Genomic DNA, 15,356 nt, shown 5'->3' with positions numbered 1-15,356 from the left:
TGTGACTTATCTTAGTTGTGCAGACGGTCTAAAAGCCCACAGAAGAGATACTAAATAATATCTGGTTTATCTGCTCTCCGTAAGCCAAATTGTTTCTAGAATAATCTGTATAAATAATCAATCAGGCAGAATGGAAAGACAGCTTATTCTCAACTGCATTCAGAGCAAGGTTACTAACCAATACATATTTAGCCACTTCAAACAGTGATTTCATTTTTCACAAAATATTAAGCTTCATACCTGACGAATGCATTGGCATATTGTGCAGGTTGGGCCAATAACAGCAGTCACACACCACTCTGTGGTCTGAAACACTGAACTAGAGTGCTGCAGGATGTTGTCCACTGTACTGTGCTGACTCGCTCTGAGTAAACTCTCTGCTTTTGGAGCTGACTTACCCCATAATGCACTGAGAATGATACATCCCTCCTGGACATAAAGGAGCTAGTCAGTGCACAGTGGCAAAGACACAATGGCAAAGACACCATCAAGAAAACCAGTGTGTTGGGGAGGCAATATTCCACAAGGTTGTTAGTAAAGCTGGGAACCACCACTTCATACACTGAAGACAAAATTACAGGGGTGTGTGTGGAACCAATTTTTGTGGTTTGGACTACTAGACTGTGGTCCATGAACCAGTTCCGTCAGACTGGCTGATCTGGTCCATCTGACTGAACCTGCTTTAGCAGTTTGCCTCCCTGCCAGCAAACCAGTGAGGATTCCCCTTTGCTTCTGAAGTAAAAAAGGGTTTTTGCAAAGGGCAACAGGAGGGCAGCAAGCGAGAGGTGCCTTAAGTCAAATAAAAGGCGCTTACTAGCAGGCCTGTGGCACTCCCCCTCTGTCCTTGTGATGGCAGCAATATCTGGCATCCGCACGGAGGCTGTTTGCATGGTCCACATGATTACCCTTTACATCTGGTCAAACCAGCAAATGGTCTGTGGGCGAACCAGGTTTGGTCCAATTGCAGACTGGACTCCTTTTGCAATTGCCGGTCCAGTTTGCGGTTGAACCAGCCCAGTTCATGGCAGACAAGTTTGGCACACCCCTACTAAATTACACATGATGTGGGAAATGTGACTGAATCTTTTGGCATCTGGAGGCCTGTTCAGGTGTTCCAAAGTGGGTCCAGAAGTCCTGATGTGTCAATGGTGTGTCAGTCACCTTTCCCTGTGCGTCTCACAGTTACAGCAGCGTTCATCTGAAGAGGGAAATGCCATAAGCTGAAAGTTTCCCACACCCAGCTTTTAGCCCGCATCCTCTCTGAAATGGAGCGGGCATGTTCACATATTGGGCAGATTTACCTCGAAGTCCCTGTGAGCTTTCAGGGAGCACTTCACACACGATTCAGGTTTTTAGGGTGTGAAATGTGAACACTCCACACTTGATTGCTCACTAGAGTGCAACCTGATTTATATCCAGGGTTTTAAAAATCCATTTTTGCATTGGGGTTTTTTTTAAATAGTGTTGAGTTCACAGTAAAGCCTTGCAGAAAACTCCCAGGAAAAGCCTTCTGGAAGCTTTACACACAGGGCTTCTGCCCTGAATCTCCTTCAGAAGAAAGTGTGTGCATTCACACACCAGCCAAACTTACCTTGAAGTCCTTTCGAGATTTTTGGACTCACTCCACACACAAACTGGGCTTTGTGATGCAGATTCTAGCTTATCTCGACATATGTCTGGGTTTTTTAAATGCTGGTTTACTTTTTCTGAAAGTGCTAGAGCAAATGGGAGAGGCACTGACATAGAATCATTAGCATGATAAAAGGCATGCTCTCTTCAGAAATGCAGATCTGTCTCTGCAGGAGCACTCTCTCTCCCTCCACCCTTGGAAAACACGGAGCTTGTCATATGGACTTGTTTCAAGAGAAAACCAAGAGCAGAAAGGAGGGGCGGCTGCTTCCCTCAATGTTGCAAGTGTACTTCGAAGTGGCTTTGCTCAACGTTTACCCTGAAGCCTGAAGTCACGTGCAAATAACACCCTGTGTGGAGAACTCCCTGGACATGGAACAATCACGCTTATGGCAATCTCCTCCTTAGATGAGTGCCACCATAACCATGAGCAGCATAGGAGAAGGTGACTGACATACCAGTGACACACCAGGGCTGGGACTTCGAGGCCTGCTTTGGGTGCTCTACTCATGTTCACATTTTTTTTAACTATACATTTTAACTAAACATTTTCAAAACGTTTTTTGAATGCTTGAACAGGGCTTATGTATTTCATTAAAAGCAGGCATGGGGAGCAATCTGTATCAGGACTGTGGCACAGGGAAGAGGGGATTCACCCTTATTCTCTGCACCCTAGCCTATCCAAATTTCTCCCCCAGCCAATATTAGTCACAAATGAACAGTGCAGGGAGAAAGGGTTAAGCCCCCACTCCAAATTCCCAACTGCTTTTGATAAAGAAGGTGACAGTGGGAGATTCAAGCAGAGATCTCCCATTTTATGTGTGATTTGGCTCTAAGTTATATATGTGCAATGATAAATGTGTTTAGTATGTTTTAGTGTTTGCAGAGTAGTTAATGCTGAGAAAATATATATTCTGACCAAAAAACCCTTTTGGTGTGGTTCAGCAAGGTGCCAGAAAGTAAGCTCTTTTCAGTTAAATGCTAAAGGCTAGGATGTATTCCTGGCTTTAATTCAGCATTTCACCTGTTTGTACTAACTAGTTTGTACAAGCTTTTCCTTCTTGTTACATGATCTTTGCTTAGCTTTCATGTAGATGATTGATGTCCTTTGGAAAGCTCCCCTCATTCAAGGCCCCTCTGCTGACTTTGAGTTTTATCACAATGCCCAAAGGCCCACATAACATAACATTTTACAGTAAAGACAAAGGAAATGAATACACCCTAAATAATACATAACAGTAGCTTATAATTAATTCACCAGGCAGTTTTGGCTAGGTTGCTAAATTAAAGAAAGATTCTAAAATATGGTGTACACTGAAAAATACTATAAACATGGTTACCAAATTCTTCTTAAAACATTTCTGCAACATTAATCCTACTCAGCTTTTGCTGTTGCCATTGTGCATCGGAGCATGGAGGACCTAACCAAATTATGTTTCCATGGCTATAATTCTGTAGCCCAGTACCATATCTCAGCATTATAGACCTTTGAGAAGTCTATAATGCTGGCAAAGGTTGAAGGAAAGAGAGAAAGGGGACAACAAGCAAGGTGGATGGACACAATTAAGGCAACAATGAATGCACCATTGAGAGACCTTAAAGGCCAAGTTGAAGACAGATCATCCTGGGGAGAATCTATCTATATGGTCGCTAAGAGTCGACACCAACTCGATGGCACTTAATCAATCAATTACCATATCTCAGACTGGACATCAGATCTCATGCCCTCATGGCATGAACATAATTTGTGACTCCTGAGGACATGGACAAGCTGCTTGGAGTGGTGTGGCCTACCACCTGTTCTTTTGACCCTTGCCCAACATGGCTTATACTATCTAGCAGGGGGATTGTTGTAGAAAACCTGGTAGAGATCATAAATGTTTCTCTGAGGGAGGAAAGGATGCCTCCTTGTCTTAACTTTGATTTTGATTGTTTTTAATGTTGTTTTGGAATATTGTTTTTAAAAATTTTAAATTGTGTTTTAAATTTCTTATTTTTGTTTTTAACTAATGTTTTATTTTTGTTTTTGTCTTGTTGTAAACCGCCCAGAGACGTAAGTTTTGGGCGGCATAATAATAATAATAATAATAATAATAATAATAATAATAATAATAATAAATAAAGGAGGCAATTATTAGACCACTTCTAAAGAAGCCTGCCTTGGATCCCTCAGAGTTGAGTAACTACAGGCCTGTCTCCAAACTTCCGTGGTTGGGCAGGGTAATTGAGAGGGTCACTGCTTCCTAGCTCCAGACGGTCTTGGAGGAAACCGATTATCTAGACCTAGGTGGCCAGATCTGGCTTTTAAAAAGCCAATTTCTGGCTTACAGCCCATTTGACCCATGAGTATACCCCTTCTAGACCCATTTTATACTGGCTTTCGGGCAGGCTATGGGGTGGAGACTGGCTTGGTCAGCCTGATGGATGATCTCCAATTGGCAGAGGAAGTGTGACTCTGTTGGTCCTTTTGGACTTCTTGGCGGCTTTCGATACTATCAGCCATAGTATCCTTCTGGAGCGTCTGAGGGGGTTGGGAGTGGGGGGGGGCACTGCTTTGCAGTGGTTCCGCTCCTACCTCTCAGGCAGGTTCCAGATGGTGTCCCTTGGAGACTGTTGTTCTTCAAAATCTGAACTTTCGTATGCTGTGCCTCAAGGCTCCGTATTGTCTCCGATGTCATTTAATATGTACATGAAACCACTGGGAGAGGTCATCAGGAGATTTAGTGCAGAGTGCTATCAGTATGCTGATGACACCCAAATCTATTTCTCCATGTCAGCCTCAGCGGGAGAAGTCATCACCTCTCTAAATGCCTGCCTGGAGGCAATGATGGGCTGGATGAGGGATATCAAACGGAGATTGAATCCATATAAGACGGAGGTATTTATTGTGCAGGTAAGAAACTTGGGAGATGAGTTTGATCTGCCTGTTCTGGATGGGGTCACACTTACCTAGAAGGAACAGTCTGGGGGTGCTTCTGGATCCAAGCCTCTCCTTGGTGTCCCAGGTTGAGGCAGTGGCCAGATGTGCCTTTTATCAGCTTCCACTGATATGCCAGCTGTGTCCATTTCTAGAGATAAACAACCTCAGGACCATGGTACATACGCTGGTAACCTCCAGACTGGATTACTGTATGTGCTCTATGTGGGGCTGCCTTTGTATGTAGTCCGGAAACTACAGCTGGTTCAGAATGTGGCAGCCAGGTTGGTCTCCGGGTCATCTTGGAGACACCGTATTACTCCTGTATTGAAAAAGCTACACTGGCTGCCGATAAGTTTCCAAGCAAAATACAAGGTGCTGTTTATAACCTATAAAGCCCTAAATGACTTGGGCCCTGGGTATTCAAGAGAACGTCTTCTTTGTCATGAACCCCACCGCCTATTGAGATCATCAGGAGAGGTCCGTCTGTAGTTGCCATTGGCTTGTCTGGTGGCTACTCGGGGACAGGCCTTCTCAGTTGCTGCCCCGATGCTCTGGAACGCGCTCCCTGCTGAAATAAGAGCCTCCCCATCTCTTGATAACTGCAAAGGGTTCAAGGACCTGGTTCAACAACACCAATTGATTTTATTTATTTATTTATTTATTTATTTATTTATGCATGCATGCATGCATGCATGCATGCATTTATATACTGCCTTTCGTTAAAAAGATAACCCCAAGGCGGTTTACAAAAGTTAAAAACATACAATAAAAAGACAATAAAAACATCATGTTAAAAGTATAAAAACATAAAAACAGGCATAAAAACAATACAACAAATAAAAACACAGAGAAGCCGCAGTAGAAAATGATCATGTAAAAGCCTGGGTAAAAAGCCAAGTCTTTAAAAGCTTTCTAAAAGCCGTGATGGAGTCCGAGGAACGAATGGCCACTGGGAGAGCATTCCAGAGTCTGGGGGCAGCAACAGAGAAGGCCCTGTCCCGAGTGCACGACAGCCGGGCCTCCCTCATTGTCGGCACCCAGAGCAGGGCCCCCCTCAGATGTCCTTGTCAAGCGGGCAGCAACCCTTGGGAGCAGGCGGTCCCTCAAACACCCCGGGCCAAAACCGTTTAAGGCTTTAAAGGTCAAAACCAGCACCTTGAATTGGACCCAGAAACGAACCGGCAGCCAGTGCAGCTCTTTCAAAATGGGGGTGATATGTTCCCAACGGGCAGCTCCGGATAAAACCCTTGCTGCCGCGTTTTGCACTAGCTGCAGTTTCTGGATATTCTTCAAGGGCAGCCCCACGTAGAGCGCGTTACAGTAATCCAGCCGCGACGTGACTAAGGCGTGGGTAACCGTGGCCAGATCTGCCTTCTTGAGAAAGGGACGCAGCTGGCGCACCAGCCGAAGCCGTGCAAAGGCACCCCTGGCCACCGCCTCCACCTGAGCTTCCAAAAGCAGAGCCGGGTCCAGTAGTACCCCCAAGCTGCGTACTTGCTCCTTCAAGGGGAGTGCAACCCCATCCAGAACCGATAAAATCTCCTCATCCCGATTGGCTCTCCTACTGACCAACAGTACCTCCGTCTTATCCGGATTCAATTTCAGTTTGTTAGCCCACATCCGACCCATCACGGCCTCCAGCCCCCGATTAAGGACATCCACCGCCTCCCTAGGATCAAATGACAAGGAGAGATAGAGCTGAGTGTCATCCGCATATTGCTGACAACTCAGTCCAAATCTCCGGATGACCTCTCCCAGCGGCTTCATGTAGATGTTAAACAGCATAGGGGACAAGACCGATCCCTGCGGGACCCCACAGGCCAACGGCCACGGGGCCGAGCAGTAGTCCCCCAGCACCACCTTCTGAACCCTCCCCTCAAGAAAGGATCGAAACCACTGCAACACAGTGCCTCCGATTCCCATACTCGAGAGGCGGCCCAGAAGGATACCATGGTCGATGGTATCAAACGCCACCGAGAAGTCCAGCAGAACCAACAGGAACGCACTCCCCCTGTCTAGTTCCCAGCGTAGGTCATCCACTAGAGCGACCAAGGCAGTCTCAGTCCCATACCCGGGGCGGAAGCCAGATTGAAAAGGGTCCACATAATCCGTATCATCCAAGACCCTCTGCAGCTGGGACGCCACCACACGCTCCATCACCTTGCCCAAAAAGGGGAGGTTAGACACAGGTCTATAGTTGTCCAGGTTGGAGGGATCAAGGGAGGGCTTTTTAAATAGAGGTCTTACCACCGCCTCCTTAAGGCACGATGGCATCCTGCCCTCCCTTAATGAAGCATTAACGATCACCTCCAGCCATCTACCTGTCCCCTCCCTGGCAGCTTTTATTAGCCATGAAGGGCAAGGGTCAAGAGCGCACGAAGTCGCCCGCACACTGCCCAGGATCTTGTCCACATCCTCAGGCCACACCAACCGAAAAGAATCCAACACAACGGGACCAGATGGTACCAAAGGCACGTCTGCTGGAACTGCCAAAACTCTGGAGTCCAGGTCATCACGGATGCAAGCGACTTTATCTGCAAAGCGACAGGCAAACCGATCACAAAGAGCTGTAGATGGCTCCTCCCCCATTGTCTGGGTGGATGTGTGGAGCAAGGTTTTCACCACACGAAACAGCTCTGTTTGTCTGCACTGAGCAGACGCAATGGAGGCGGAGAAAAAGCATTTCTTCGCTGCCCCCACCACCACGGAGTAGTCCCTAAAATGGGCTCTAGCCCGTGTTCGGTCGGATTCGTGACGACTCTTCCTCCAGCGTCGCTCCAGCTGTCATCCGAGTTGCTTCATCTCCCTAAGCTCCGAGGAAAACCAAGGAGCAGAACGGGCTCCACCAAGCTGGAGAGGGCGCTTGGGGGCAACCGTGTCAACAGCCCGGGCCATCTCCCCATTCCAGAGATCAACCAGGGCCTCGACAGGGTCACCAGCTCTGGACACTGAAAACTCCCCGAGGGCCGTCTGAAATCCAAGCAGATCCATAAGCCTCCGGGGGCAGACCATCTTAATCGGCCCACCACCCCTTCAGAGGGCAGACGGAGCAGTCAAACTAAACCCCACCAGGTGATGATCTGTCCATGACAAGGGAGTGGTCTCAAATTCCCCCACCTCCAGATCATTTATTTTCCGGTCGGCAAAAACCAGATCCAGAGTGTGTCCCGCCACGTGGGTAGGGCCTGATACCAATTGAGACAGGCCCATGGTTGCCATGGAGGCCATGAAATCCTGAGCCGCACCCACTAGGGGGGCCTCAGCGTGGACTTTGAAATCCCCCAAGACAATAAGCCTGGGGGAACCCAAGGCCACCTCTGAGACCACCCCCGCCAGCTCAGGTAGGGAGACTGAAGTGCAGCGGGGTGGTCGGTACACCAGCAGAATCCCCAGCCTATCTCGGAGGCCCACCCTCAAGGACAAACACTCAAAATTCTGAGATTGCCTGACCGGGCACCTGGAAACGGGGAGGGTCTCTCGAAAGATGACCGCAACGCCTCCTCCCCGACCCTCGAGGTGGGGCTGCTGCACGATCTGGAAACCTGGAGGGCAGAGCTGAGAGAAACCAACCCCGCCCAGCGCATCTAACCAGGTCTCCATCACACATACCAGGTCAGCACGCTCATCCACAATCAAATCGTGGATGAGAGATGTTTTTGCGTTAACTGACCTGGCATTCAGCAGCAGCATCCTAATCCTCGAAGGAGTGTTCACAGAGCTCCCTAGGGTCAGAGGGTTGGGAGAAGGGCCGGAAAAAGGAACAGGCCTCAATTGCCTGGACCAGTGTTTCTCAACCACCGGTCCCTGGACCGCTGCCGGTCCCCGAAGGGTTGAGTGCCGGTCCCTGACTGGGAGTCAACCCCCCCCCCCCACTGAAATCAAGGCACTCACTTCCTCAATTTTGCACATGGCATGGAAGAGGAAGAGTATCACGGAGGCATGGGACCCTTCTTGTGCCTTGCCTCCACGTGCTGCTGAGATCTTCCTACAGCTATCTTATTCCCTATCTTTACAGCTTCAAACTGTATGCGGTGCGGGGGCATGGAGGAAAAAGTATGGCAGTGGGCGCCACTTCAAGGGCTACTGGTTCTTGCATGCTCATTGTTTGCAGCCAAAGGTTGGTTGATTGAAACCCAGCTGCCTGTTGTGGTTGAGGCGCCTTGAGAGGGAACGCTGTTTCCCTCTTGCATCAGTGGGGCTTGCTTGTATGTTGTTTTCATTGGCCCCATGTAGCTTTTGAATTTTTCTAATGGCCCAACATCCCCTCTCCATTGAGTAATCACAAGCACCTCCACTCCAGACATACTGGAGACAAATTTGTTCACCCAGGCTTTTAAATTCAGGGGTTCTCAACCTTGGGTACCCAGACGTTGGTGGACTTCTACTCCCATAATCCCCAGCCATAATGGCCAAATGCCATTGTTGTTGGGGGTTATGGGAGTTTAACTGAGGGACCCAAGGTTAAGAACCCCTAATATTCCATGTTTGCAAAAGATTCCAAATTTAATTATTTCAATGCTTATATTATTTTCATTCTAAACTGCCCAGAGATGCAAGTTTTGGGCAGTATAGAAGTCTGATAGATAGATAGACAGACAGACTTGAAACCCCTTTACTAACTGCTGGTCCGGGAAACTGCGCATGAAGAATGTAGCGGTCCTTGAAACTCTGCACGAAGAATTTAGCGGTCCTTGACTCCAAAAAGTTTGAGAAACACTGACCGTTTCCCCCTGTAATGGCCTGCCCAACTCCCACCGCCATATCTCCCTCTGCCCGCTACCCATGATATTGCTGCCCCCATTCCAGACCCACTTTTTCGCTCTCCCAGACACATCCCCCCAGACTAACCTACCACAGCTTCTTGGCTTAATTTAAAACCAAGACCAGACTTATACAGTCTCTGCTGACTTCTTGCTTGGAGGAAGATGGATCTTCAAGGCAGGAGGAAAAGGTCTTCGGGGCCCCAGGCAGCTTGCCCCACAGCTGAGAGCCACAAGGATGAGAGCCCTTGTGCTCTTGCCCTTTGACTCACACCAAGAGGCTCATGCCCCTGGCCCAGCCCCAGCTTTAAAGCAGCAGAGGCTGAGGGTAGATGGCACACACCTGGAGAAAAGGTGGGGCAGAAGCAGTCACTGCCTTGCCCAAGATGATTACACCAAGAGGAGATCTAACTTACTTTATTATATTCTGCAGAATACAAGAGAGGTGATGCTCTATATAATATGCAGCAAGGCAGAGCAACCCCAAATGGAATCCACTCTAAGTATATATACAAAATGACAACAAGTTTCACACTTCCAGCAAATCAAAGGGCAGGAGACAGTCAGGTGATACATCACTATAGCAAGCTTCTACATCAAACAGTGACTGACATTCTTACTACTTTACATTCCTAAAACTATGCATCGTTATTCTGAGCAAGGGAAACAACCCTTTTTCCCATCAAAGGGATATGAGAAAAACAGGACGGCCCATCACTTCATGACTGTTGCTGAGTTCAGGATACAGAAGTAATATAGGAATGTGAGAAATGGGAACGCTGATAGCAGCTAGCCAGATCCCCCCACCATGTAGGAAGACATGTCAGGGCAAGTCTCAGAGCCTGTGGTTCAGTATTAGCAATCTAAAATGGCATAGCTTATGTCAACTAAAGCAAAACGGAGTCTAGCGGTATTTTCCAGATATCATATTCTGACAACTAAAAAAAATCTTTAAAGACACTTTTTTTTACCCAGGCTTTTAATTAAATACCATTTTAATAGTTTTAACATTGTTTTAAAATATTGCTTTAAGGTTTTAAATTGTTGTAATGTTTTAACTGTTTGCTGTCATTTATTTTAACCAATGTTTTAATTTATTTGTTGTCATTTATCTGTTTTAATTAATGTTTTTTTCTGTTTTTGTTGTAAACCGCCCAGAGACGTAAGTCTGGGGGGGGGATAAAATACGTTAAATAAAATAAATAAATAAAATAAATAATGGGCCATCGAATTTCCACCCCCACATGAAGCTCAGCTGGAGCTGCCAAACCCATAATTATCCTGTAAACCAAAGGTCTCCCCACCCTTCCACGCCCCACACTTTAATTGAATACAGTTCAGACTGGCCGTTGTGTACATTGTATTAGTAATGAGCGACTGAACACATGATAAGTGGTTCACTTCTAGTATATGCTCCGCAGTTGGCTGTAGAGACATTATCTTTATATTTCGGCGGGGTGGAGGAAATCTTGTAATGTCACAGAGGGCTACAAAATCGATTAAGATGGAGCACCTGCGCGCACTTTACTTGATTTCAACCGTGGTGGATTTTGAACCCAACAGGACCTCTGACTCTGAGGCGACGCCCAAGGTTTGAAGTCGAAACAAATGCACTTAAGTTATTTTCGAAACAAAATTGTGTTTCCTTCATCCAGTTGGCGGCGCTGCAGGTGTCCTTTTGGCAAGTTATCTCTTTGCATTCTACGTACTCAGAAGGAACCACAGACAGGCAGCGCGGCGAGAACTATTTCGATTCCAATTTCTCTGCAAAGTAGAGAGATTTTCAACATAGAGATACCAAGGGATAGAGTGACACACGACTCTGTGCCGATAGAGATCAGACTCTCCGTTTTTACCGGCGCCTTTTTATCTGCGCCTTTTTTTCTATCTCTATGGAAAAATCTTCCTTAGCGTGGCATCTGTAGAATCATTCCATATAGCAAGGCAGCCTTTTTCATCATGCGCATGCGCCTTGCTTGTCGCAGTAGCGTAGTTCGCCGGCTTTGGCGCATGCGCTATTCCTTTCGACTCCCTTCTATCTAGCTGCTGTGGGGGTAAGAGACGGCCAAGATGGCGGCGTCCTCTGTGTGCCGGGCGGCGGGCTGTGTGACCAGCCGGGTCCTTCTGCGAGGGTCCCACTCTACGGTGAGTGGTGCTGACTCTCTGAGGGAGGGAGGAGGATCGTGGCTGGAAAAGAGGGAGCAGAGGAACCGGGAGGCAGGCGAAGGCCCGGAGCAGGAGCCTCTCTGCCAGCGAAGGTCACGGAGACTGAGGCCTGGCCCAGCCCCCGCCAGAGCCAGTCAGGCCTAGAATAACTGTTGTTATTTGCTTAGCAGCATAAGTACTCAACTGATTTCTTACAGGTGCCATTGTAAGCCCACCCCCTCCTCATTTAGCCATGTCCATTGGGCACCATCATTACCCCGTCTCGTTTTTAGCCATGCTCCCCCTCCTCCTGGCCCGTGAAGGAAACGGATATCAACTGGTCTAAATGAGCGTGCCTCTGAGAGTCTCCAGAGTGTTTCTCCTCGCTGCTGAACAACTTCACTCTGTTGCTTCATATTCAAAATTAAAAAATAAGACTGCAGAGGGCAAGGTTCCTCTGAAAACTTGAATGCAAATACCTCCTTTGGGGGGTCTCTTGCCTGCAGTAAAACTGTTTGATTGAATTACCTCTCTTAGAAATGAAGTGCTGCCTAGAGTTAGTTACTTCTATTTATTTATTTATTTGTCAGATTTGTACACCGCCCCAAACTTTCGTCTCTGAGCAGTTAACAATAGCATAAAACAAGTTTTTATTTTATTTTATGTATTGTTAAACTTATATACCACCTTTCATTAAAAACAATCCCAAGGTGGTTAAAAACAGTTAAGTTAAACAGTTAAGTTAAAAACATTTAGAAAAACCTAAAAGAATTTAGCAATTTAAAAATAAATCAGAGATTAAAACCTAAACAATTTAGTAAGCTGAGAAAGCTTGGGTGAAAAGATGGGTTTTCTGGTGTTTTTTTGAAAATTGCCAGAGATGGGGAGGATCGTATCTCAGCAGGGAGCGAATTCCACAATCTCGGGGCAGCGACCGAGAAGGCCCGTCTCTGTGTAGCCACCAAACGAGTTGGCGGTAACTGGAGACGGACCTCCTCAGATGACCTCAATGGGCGGTGGGGCTTGTAGTGAAAAAGATGCTCTCTTAAATACCCAGGGCCTAAGCTGTTTAGGGCTTTATAAGTTATAACTAACATTTTGTATTTTGTCCGGAAACCTATTGGCAGCCAGTGTAGCTCAATCAGTAAAGGAGTAAGGTGGTCTTTCTGAGATGACCCAGAGACCAACCTGAGTGCCACATTCTGAACCAACTGAAGTTTCCAGACTATGTCCAAGGGCAGCCCCACGTAGAGCGCATTACAGAAGTCAAGTCTGGAGATTACCAATAGATGTACCACTGTTTTGTGGTCATAATTGATCTCAAGAAACGGGCGCAACTGTTGTATCAGCTGGAGCTGATGGAAAGCACCCCGGCCACTGCCTCAACCTGAGAAACCAGGGAGAGGTGTGGATCCAGGAGTGCTCCCAGACTGCGAACCTGTTCCTTTTGGGAAAGTGTGACCCCATCTAGAACAGGTAGATCAAATTCGTCTCTAGAGTTCTGACCACACACAATAAGTACCTCCGTCTTATCTGGATTCAGCTTCAGTTTATTCTCCCTCATCCAGCCCATTACTGCTTCGCTTCCAAGAAGGCAATTAGGGAGGATATGCCATCTCCTGAAGAAGCTGACATGGAGAAGTAGATCTGGGTAACAGATCTTCACTCTGTTCAGAACCAGTTCCAAAATATTTAATTAGCTTGGATAGATGATTGATTGATTATGAAAAATCTTCTGATTCTCTAAAAAGTTGAGGCAGCAGACTTGCAAAAATATTTTTAGTGCAGATATGTATATAAAGAAAATGGCAAATGGGTTACCAGTACCATCTTAAAAGAAGCATCCTTCCTTCTCTCGCTTAAGACTGAAGACTTTTTAAAAGATGGTGAATTGTGTGACATGGAACATTTACAAGTGTGCTTTTTTGCTTCAGAACTATTGTTATTTGGATACAAACTTTACTGATTAGCTAAGCCTTGTGATTAGTAAACTTAGCTCACATTTTAGCCCACCTTCAGGGACCTGCAAATCTATATTATTAATTCTCCAAGACAGACCATGCGTGGGGGCGAGAGAGTGGCGGGGGGACCGCGCGGGCGAGAGATGCCACAGCCTCAGTGCAAGACCGTACAGATGCTCTGTGCAGGGTCAGCTAGTTGTTTATTAATACTTCTTCCACTAAATTATTTTACTTGACAGGTCAGTTCAGGAAATATTGATGTCAGAATTTTATGTACAAAGGACAAATGATTAGTATATTTGTCACATTTTAATCTTCTTTTCTGGAAAATGCAGATCTCTGTGTACTGAAGAAAACCCAGTTATGATACTGGCTCAAATTAAACTCTTATGAAAGTTGTTTGCTTATATTAGCAAATCATATGGATTATTTCTTTGTTTGTGTTTCTGAAGCTTATGCTTTGGCAATTGCTGTCCTTTTTCTTGCAGCCTCAGACATTTCTTTTTAAGTTCCCTTTAAAGCTCCTTAAGAAACTATGCTCTTAGCTGCCTATCTTGCATTTGTCCAAAACTTAATTGGTATTGTATGCAACAGTATGGTCTGAAAATGTCTTCATATGCTGTCTGATAGTTCTCGTCCAGCTGAGACAGACCCCAGATTTGGCTTAAAGTTTTGCTTCTTCCTGAACTTTATGCACTGATCAGTGACCATTATAAAGTCTGAGTATCTTCTCCCTGTACTGGAGATTTGTTTCTGAATGTGTATATGCTGGGATCAACAAATTTTCACTGGCCAACCAAATATTTTCAGTCAATGGGCTTCTTCCCCCAGCTGGCAAAGTGACAAGGTCAGGGACAACCCCCTGCTCTCCCCTCCCCAGCTCCAAGTCAAATTTGTAGCCCTCCTTTGTGATAATTTATAGCCCTCCTTTGTGGCTTGGAGCTGGAAACGTGAGGGGGGGTGGCACACTGGTCCATTTCCCACTGCATTTTGCCAAGTGTTCCTTGCAAATGCCACAGCCAAAGCAAGTCCCCCTCCTTTTCCCTTCAGTTTAGAGTTGGAACGGAAGGACAAAAGGCTTGCCTGGGACTGGATGTTTTGATCATATTACACCACTGTTTCGTCGGCTGCACTGCTGCCAGTCTATTTCTGGACCCAATTCAAAGTGCTGGTTTTAACCTTTAAAGCCCTAAATGGCGTGGGTTACCTGAGAGAGCAGTGGGTGCCTCGTATGTCCCAACTTGGACATTAAGGTCTTCTTCAGAGGATCTCCTCTGAGTGCCCCTGCCAAACAAGGTGAGGTGGGTGGATACTAAGGAGAGGGCCTTTTCGGTGGTTGCACCCCTTTAATGGAATAGCCTCCCCAGTGAGGTTCGCCGGGCTTCATCACTTTGTTCTTTTAGATGCCAGGTAAATACTTTTTTGTTCACTCAGACCTTTTAAATTTTGATTTTTTTAAATTAGATTTTAAAAACTGATTTTTAAAGGTTTTGAACTATTTTGTATTCCCCTCCCCCCACCTTTGGTGTGTTGTGATTTCATGTGTGTGATGCTGTGTCATGAGCCACCCAGAGAACAATTTGTTATGGGGAGGTTATCAAAGTGTATTATTTTAATTGCTGGACTACTGTATTTGTGCAGTGTTTCTTGCAAACATCGGCCAAGCAACCTCCAACTTTCTTTCCATCCTTGGGGCGGGGGGGGGGGGGGAGGGATGAGCATGACATAACTCTCTGGACTCCTCTGCAACTTCAGATTTGGAAGTAAGGCTGGAGTTTGTCACACTTGCTAGAAGGTGGTAGAACACTCTCCCTGCCAAGTAAAAATGGGGGACCCTGCTTATATGACTTGGGGAGGAGGCTGTACACCATTAAGTGGTCTCTGTGATGCCTTATGTTTTTATACAAGTCCCTTTGATTAAAAATGTGTCAGTCACACATA

The 15,356-nt window shown here is 46.3% G+C and overlaps 1 protein-coding gene across 2 annotated transcripts in view; it reads left to right on the top strand.

Moving 5' to 3' along the window:
- Positions 1 to 10,798: 10,798 nt before the first annotated feature.
- LOC128344883 (cytochrome b-c1 complex subunit 1, mitochondrial) overlaps positions 10,799 to 15,356 on the top strand; it is a 29,790-nt gene continuing 25,232 nt past the window's right edge. Inside the window, exon 1 of one of the 2 annotated variants that reach the window (XM_053295881.1) lies at positions 10,799 to 10,900. In XM_053295881.1, coding sequence (XP_053151856.1) covers positions 10,814 to 10,900 — 87 coding nt within the window. In that variant the 5' untranslated portion in view covers positions 10,799 to 10,813. Of the gene's footprint in view, positions 10,901 to 11,295; positions 11,455 to 15,356 lie in introns of those variants that run through there. The other variant, XM_053295882.1, reaches the window with a different exon arrangement.

Source organism: Hemicordylus capensis, chromosome 2 (assembly GCF_027244095.1).
Source record: "Hemicordylus capensis ecotype Gifberg chromosome 2, rHemCap1.1.pri, whole genome shotgun sequence".
Lineage (NCBI taxonomy): Eukaryota > Metazoa > Chordata > Lepidosauria > Squamata > Cordylidae > Hemicordylus > Hemicordylus capensis.
This window is presented reverse-complemented; position numbering and strand designations above follow the sequence as displayed.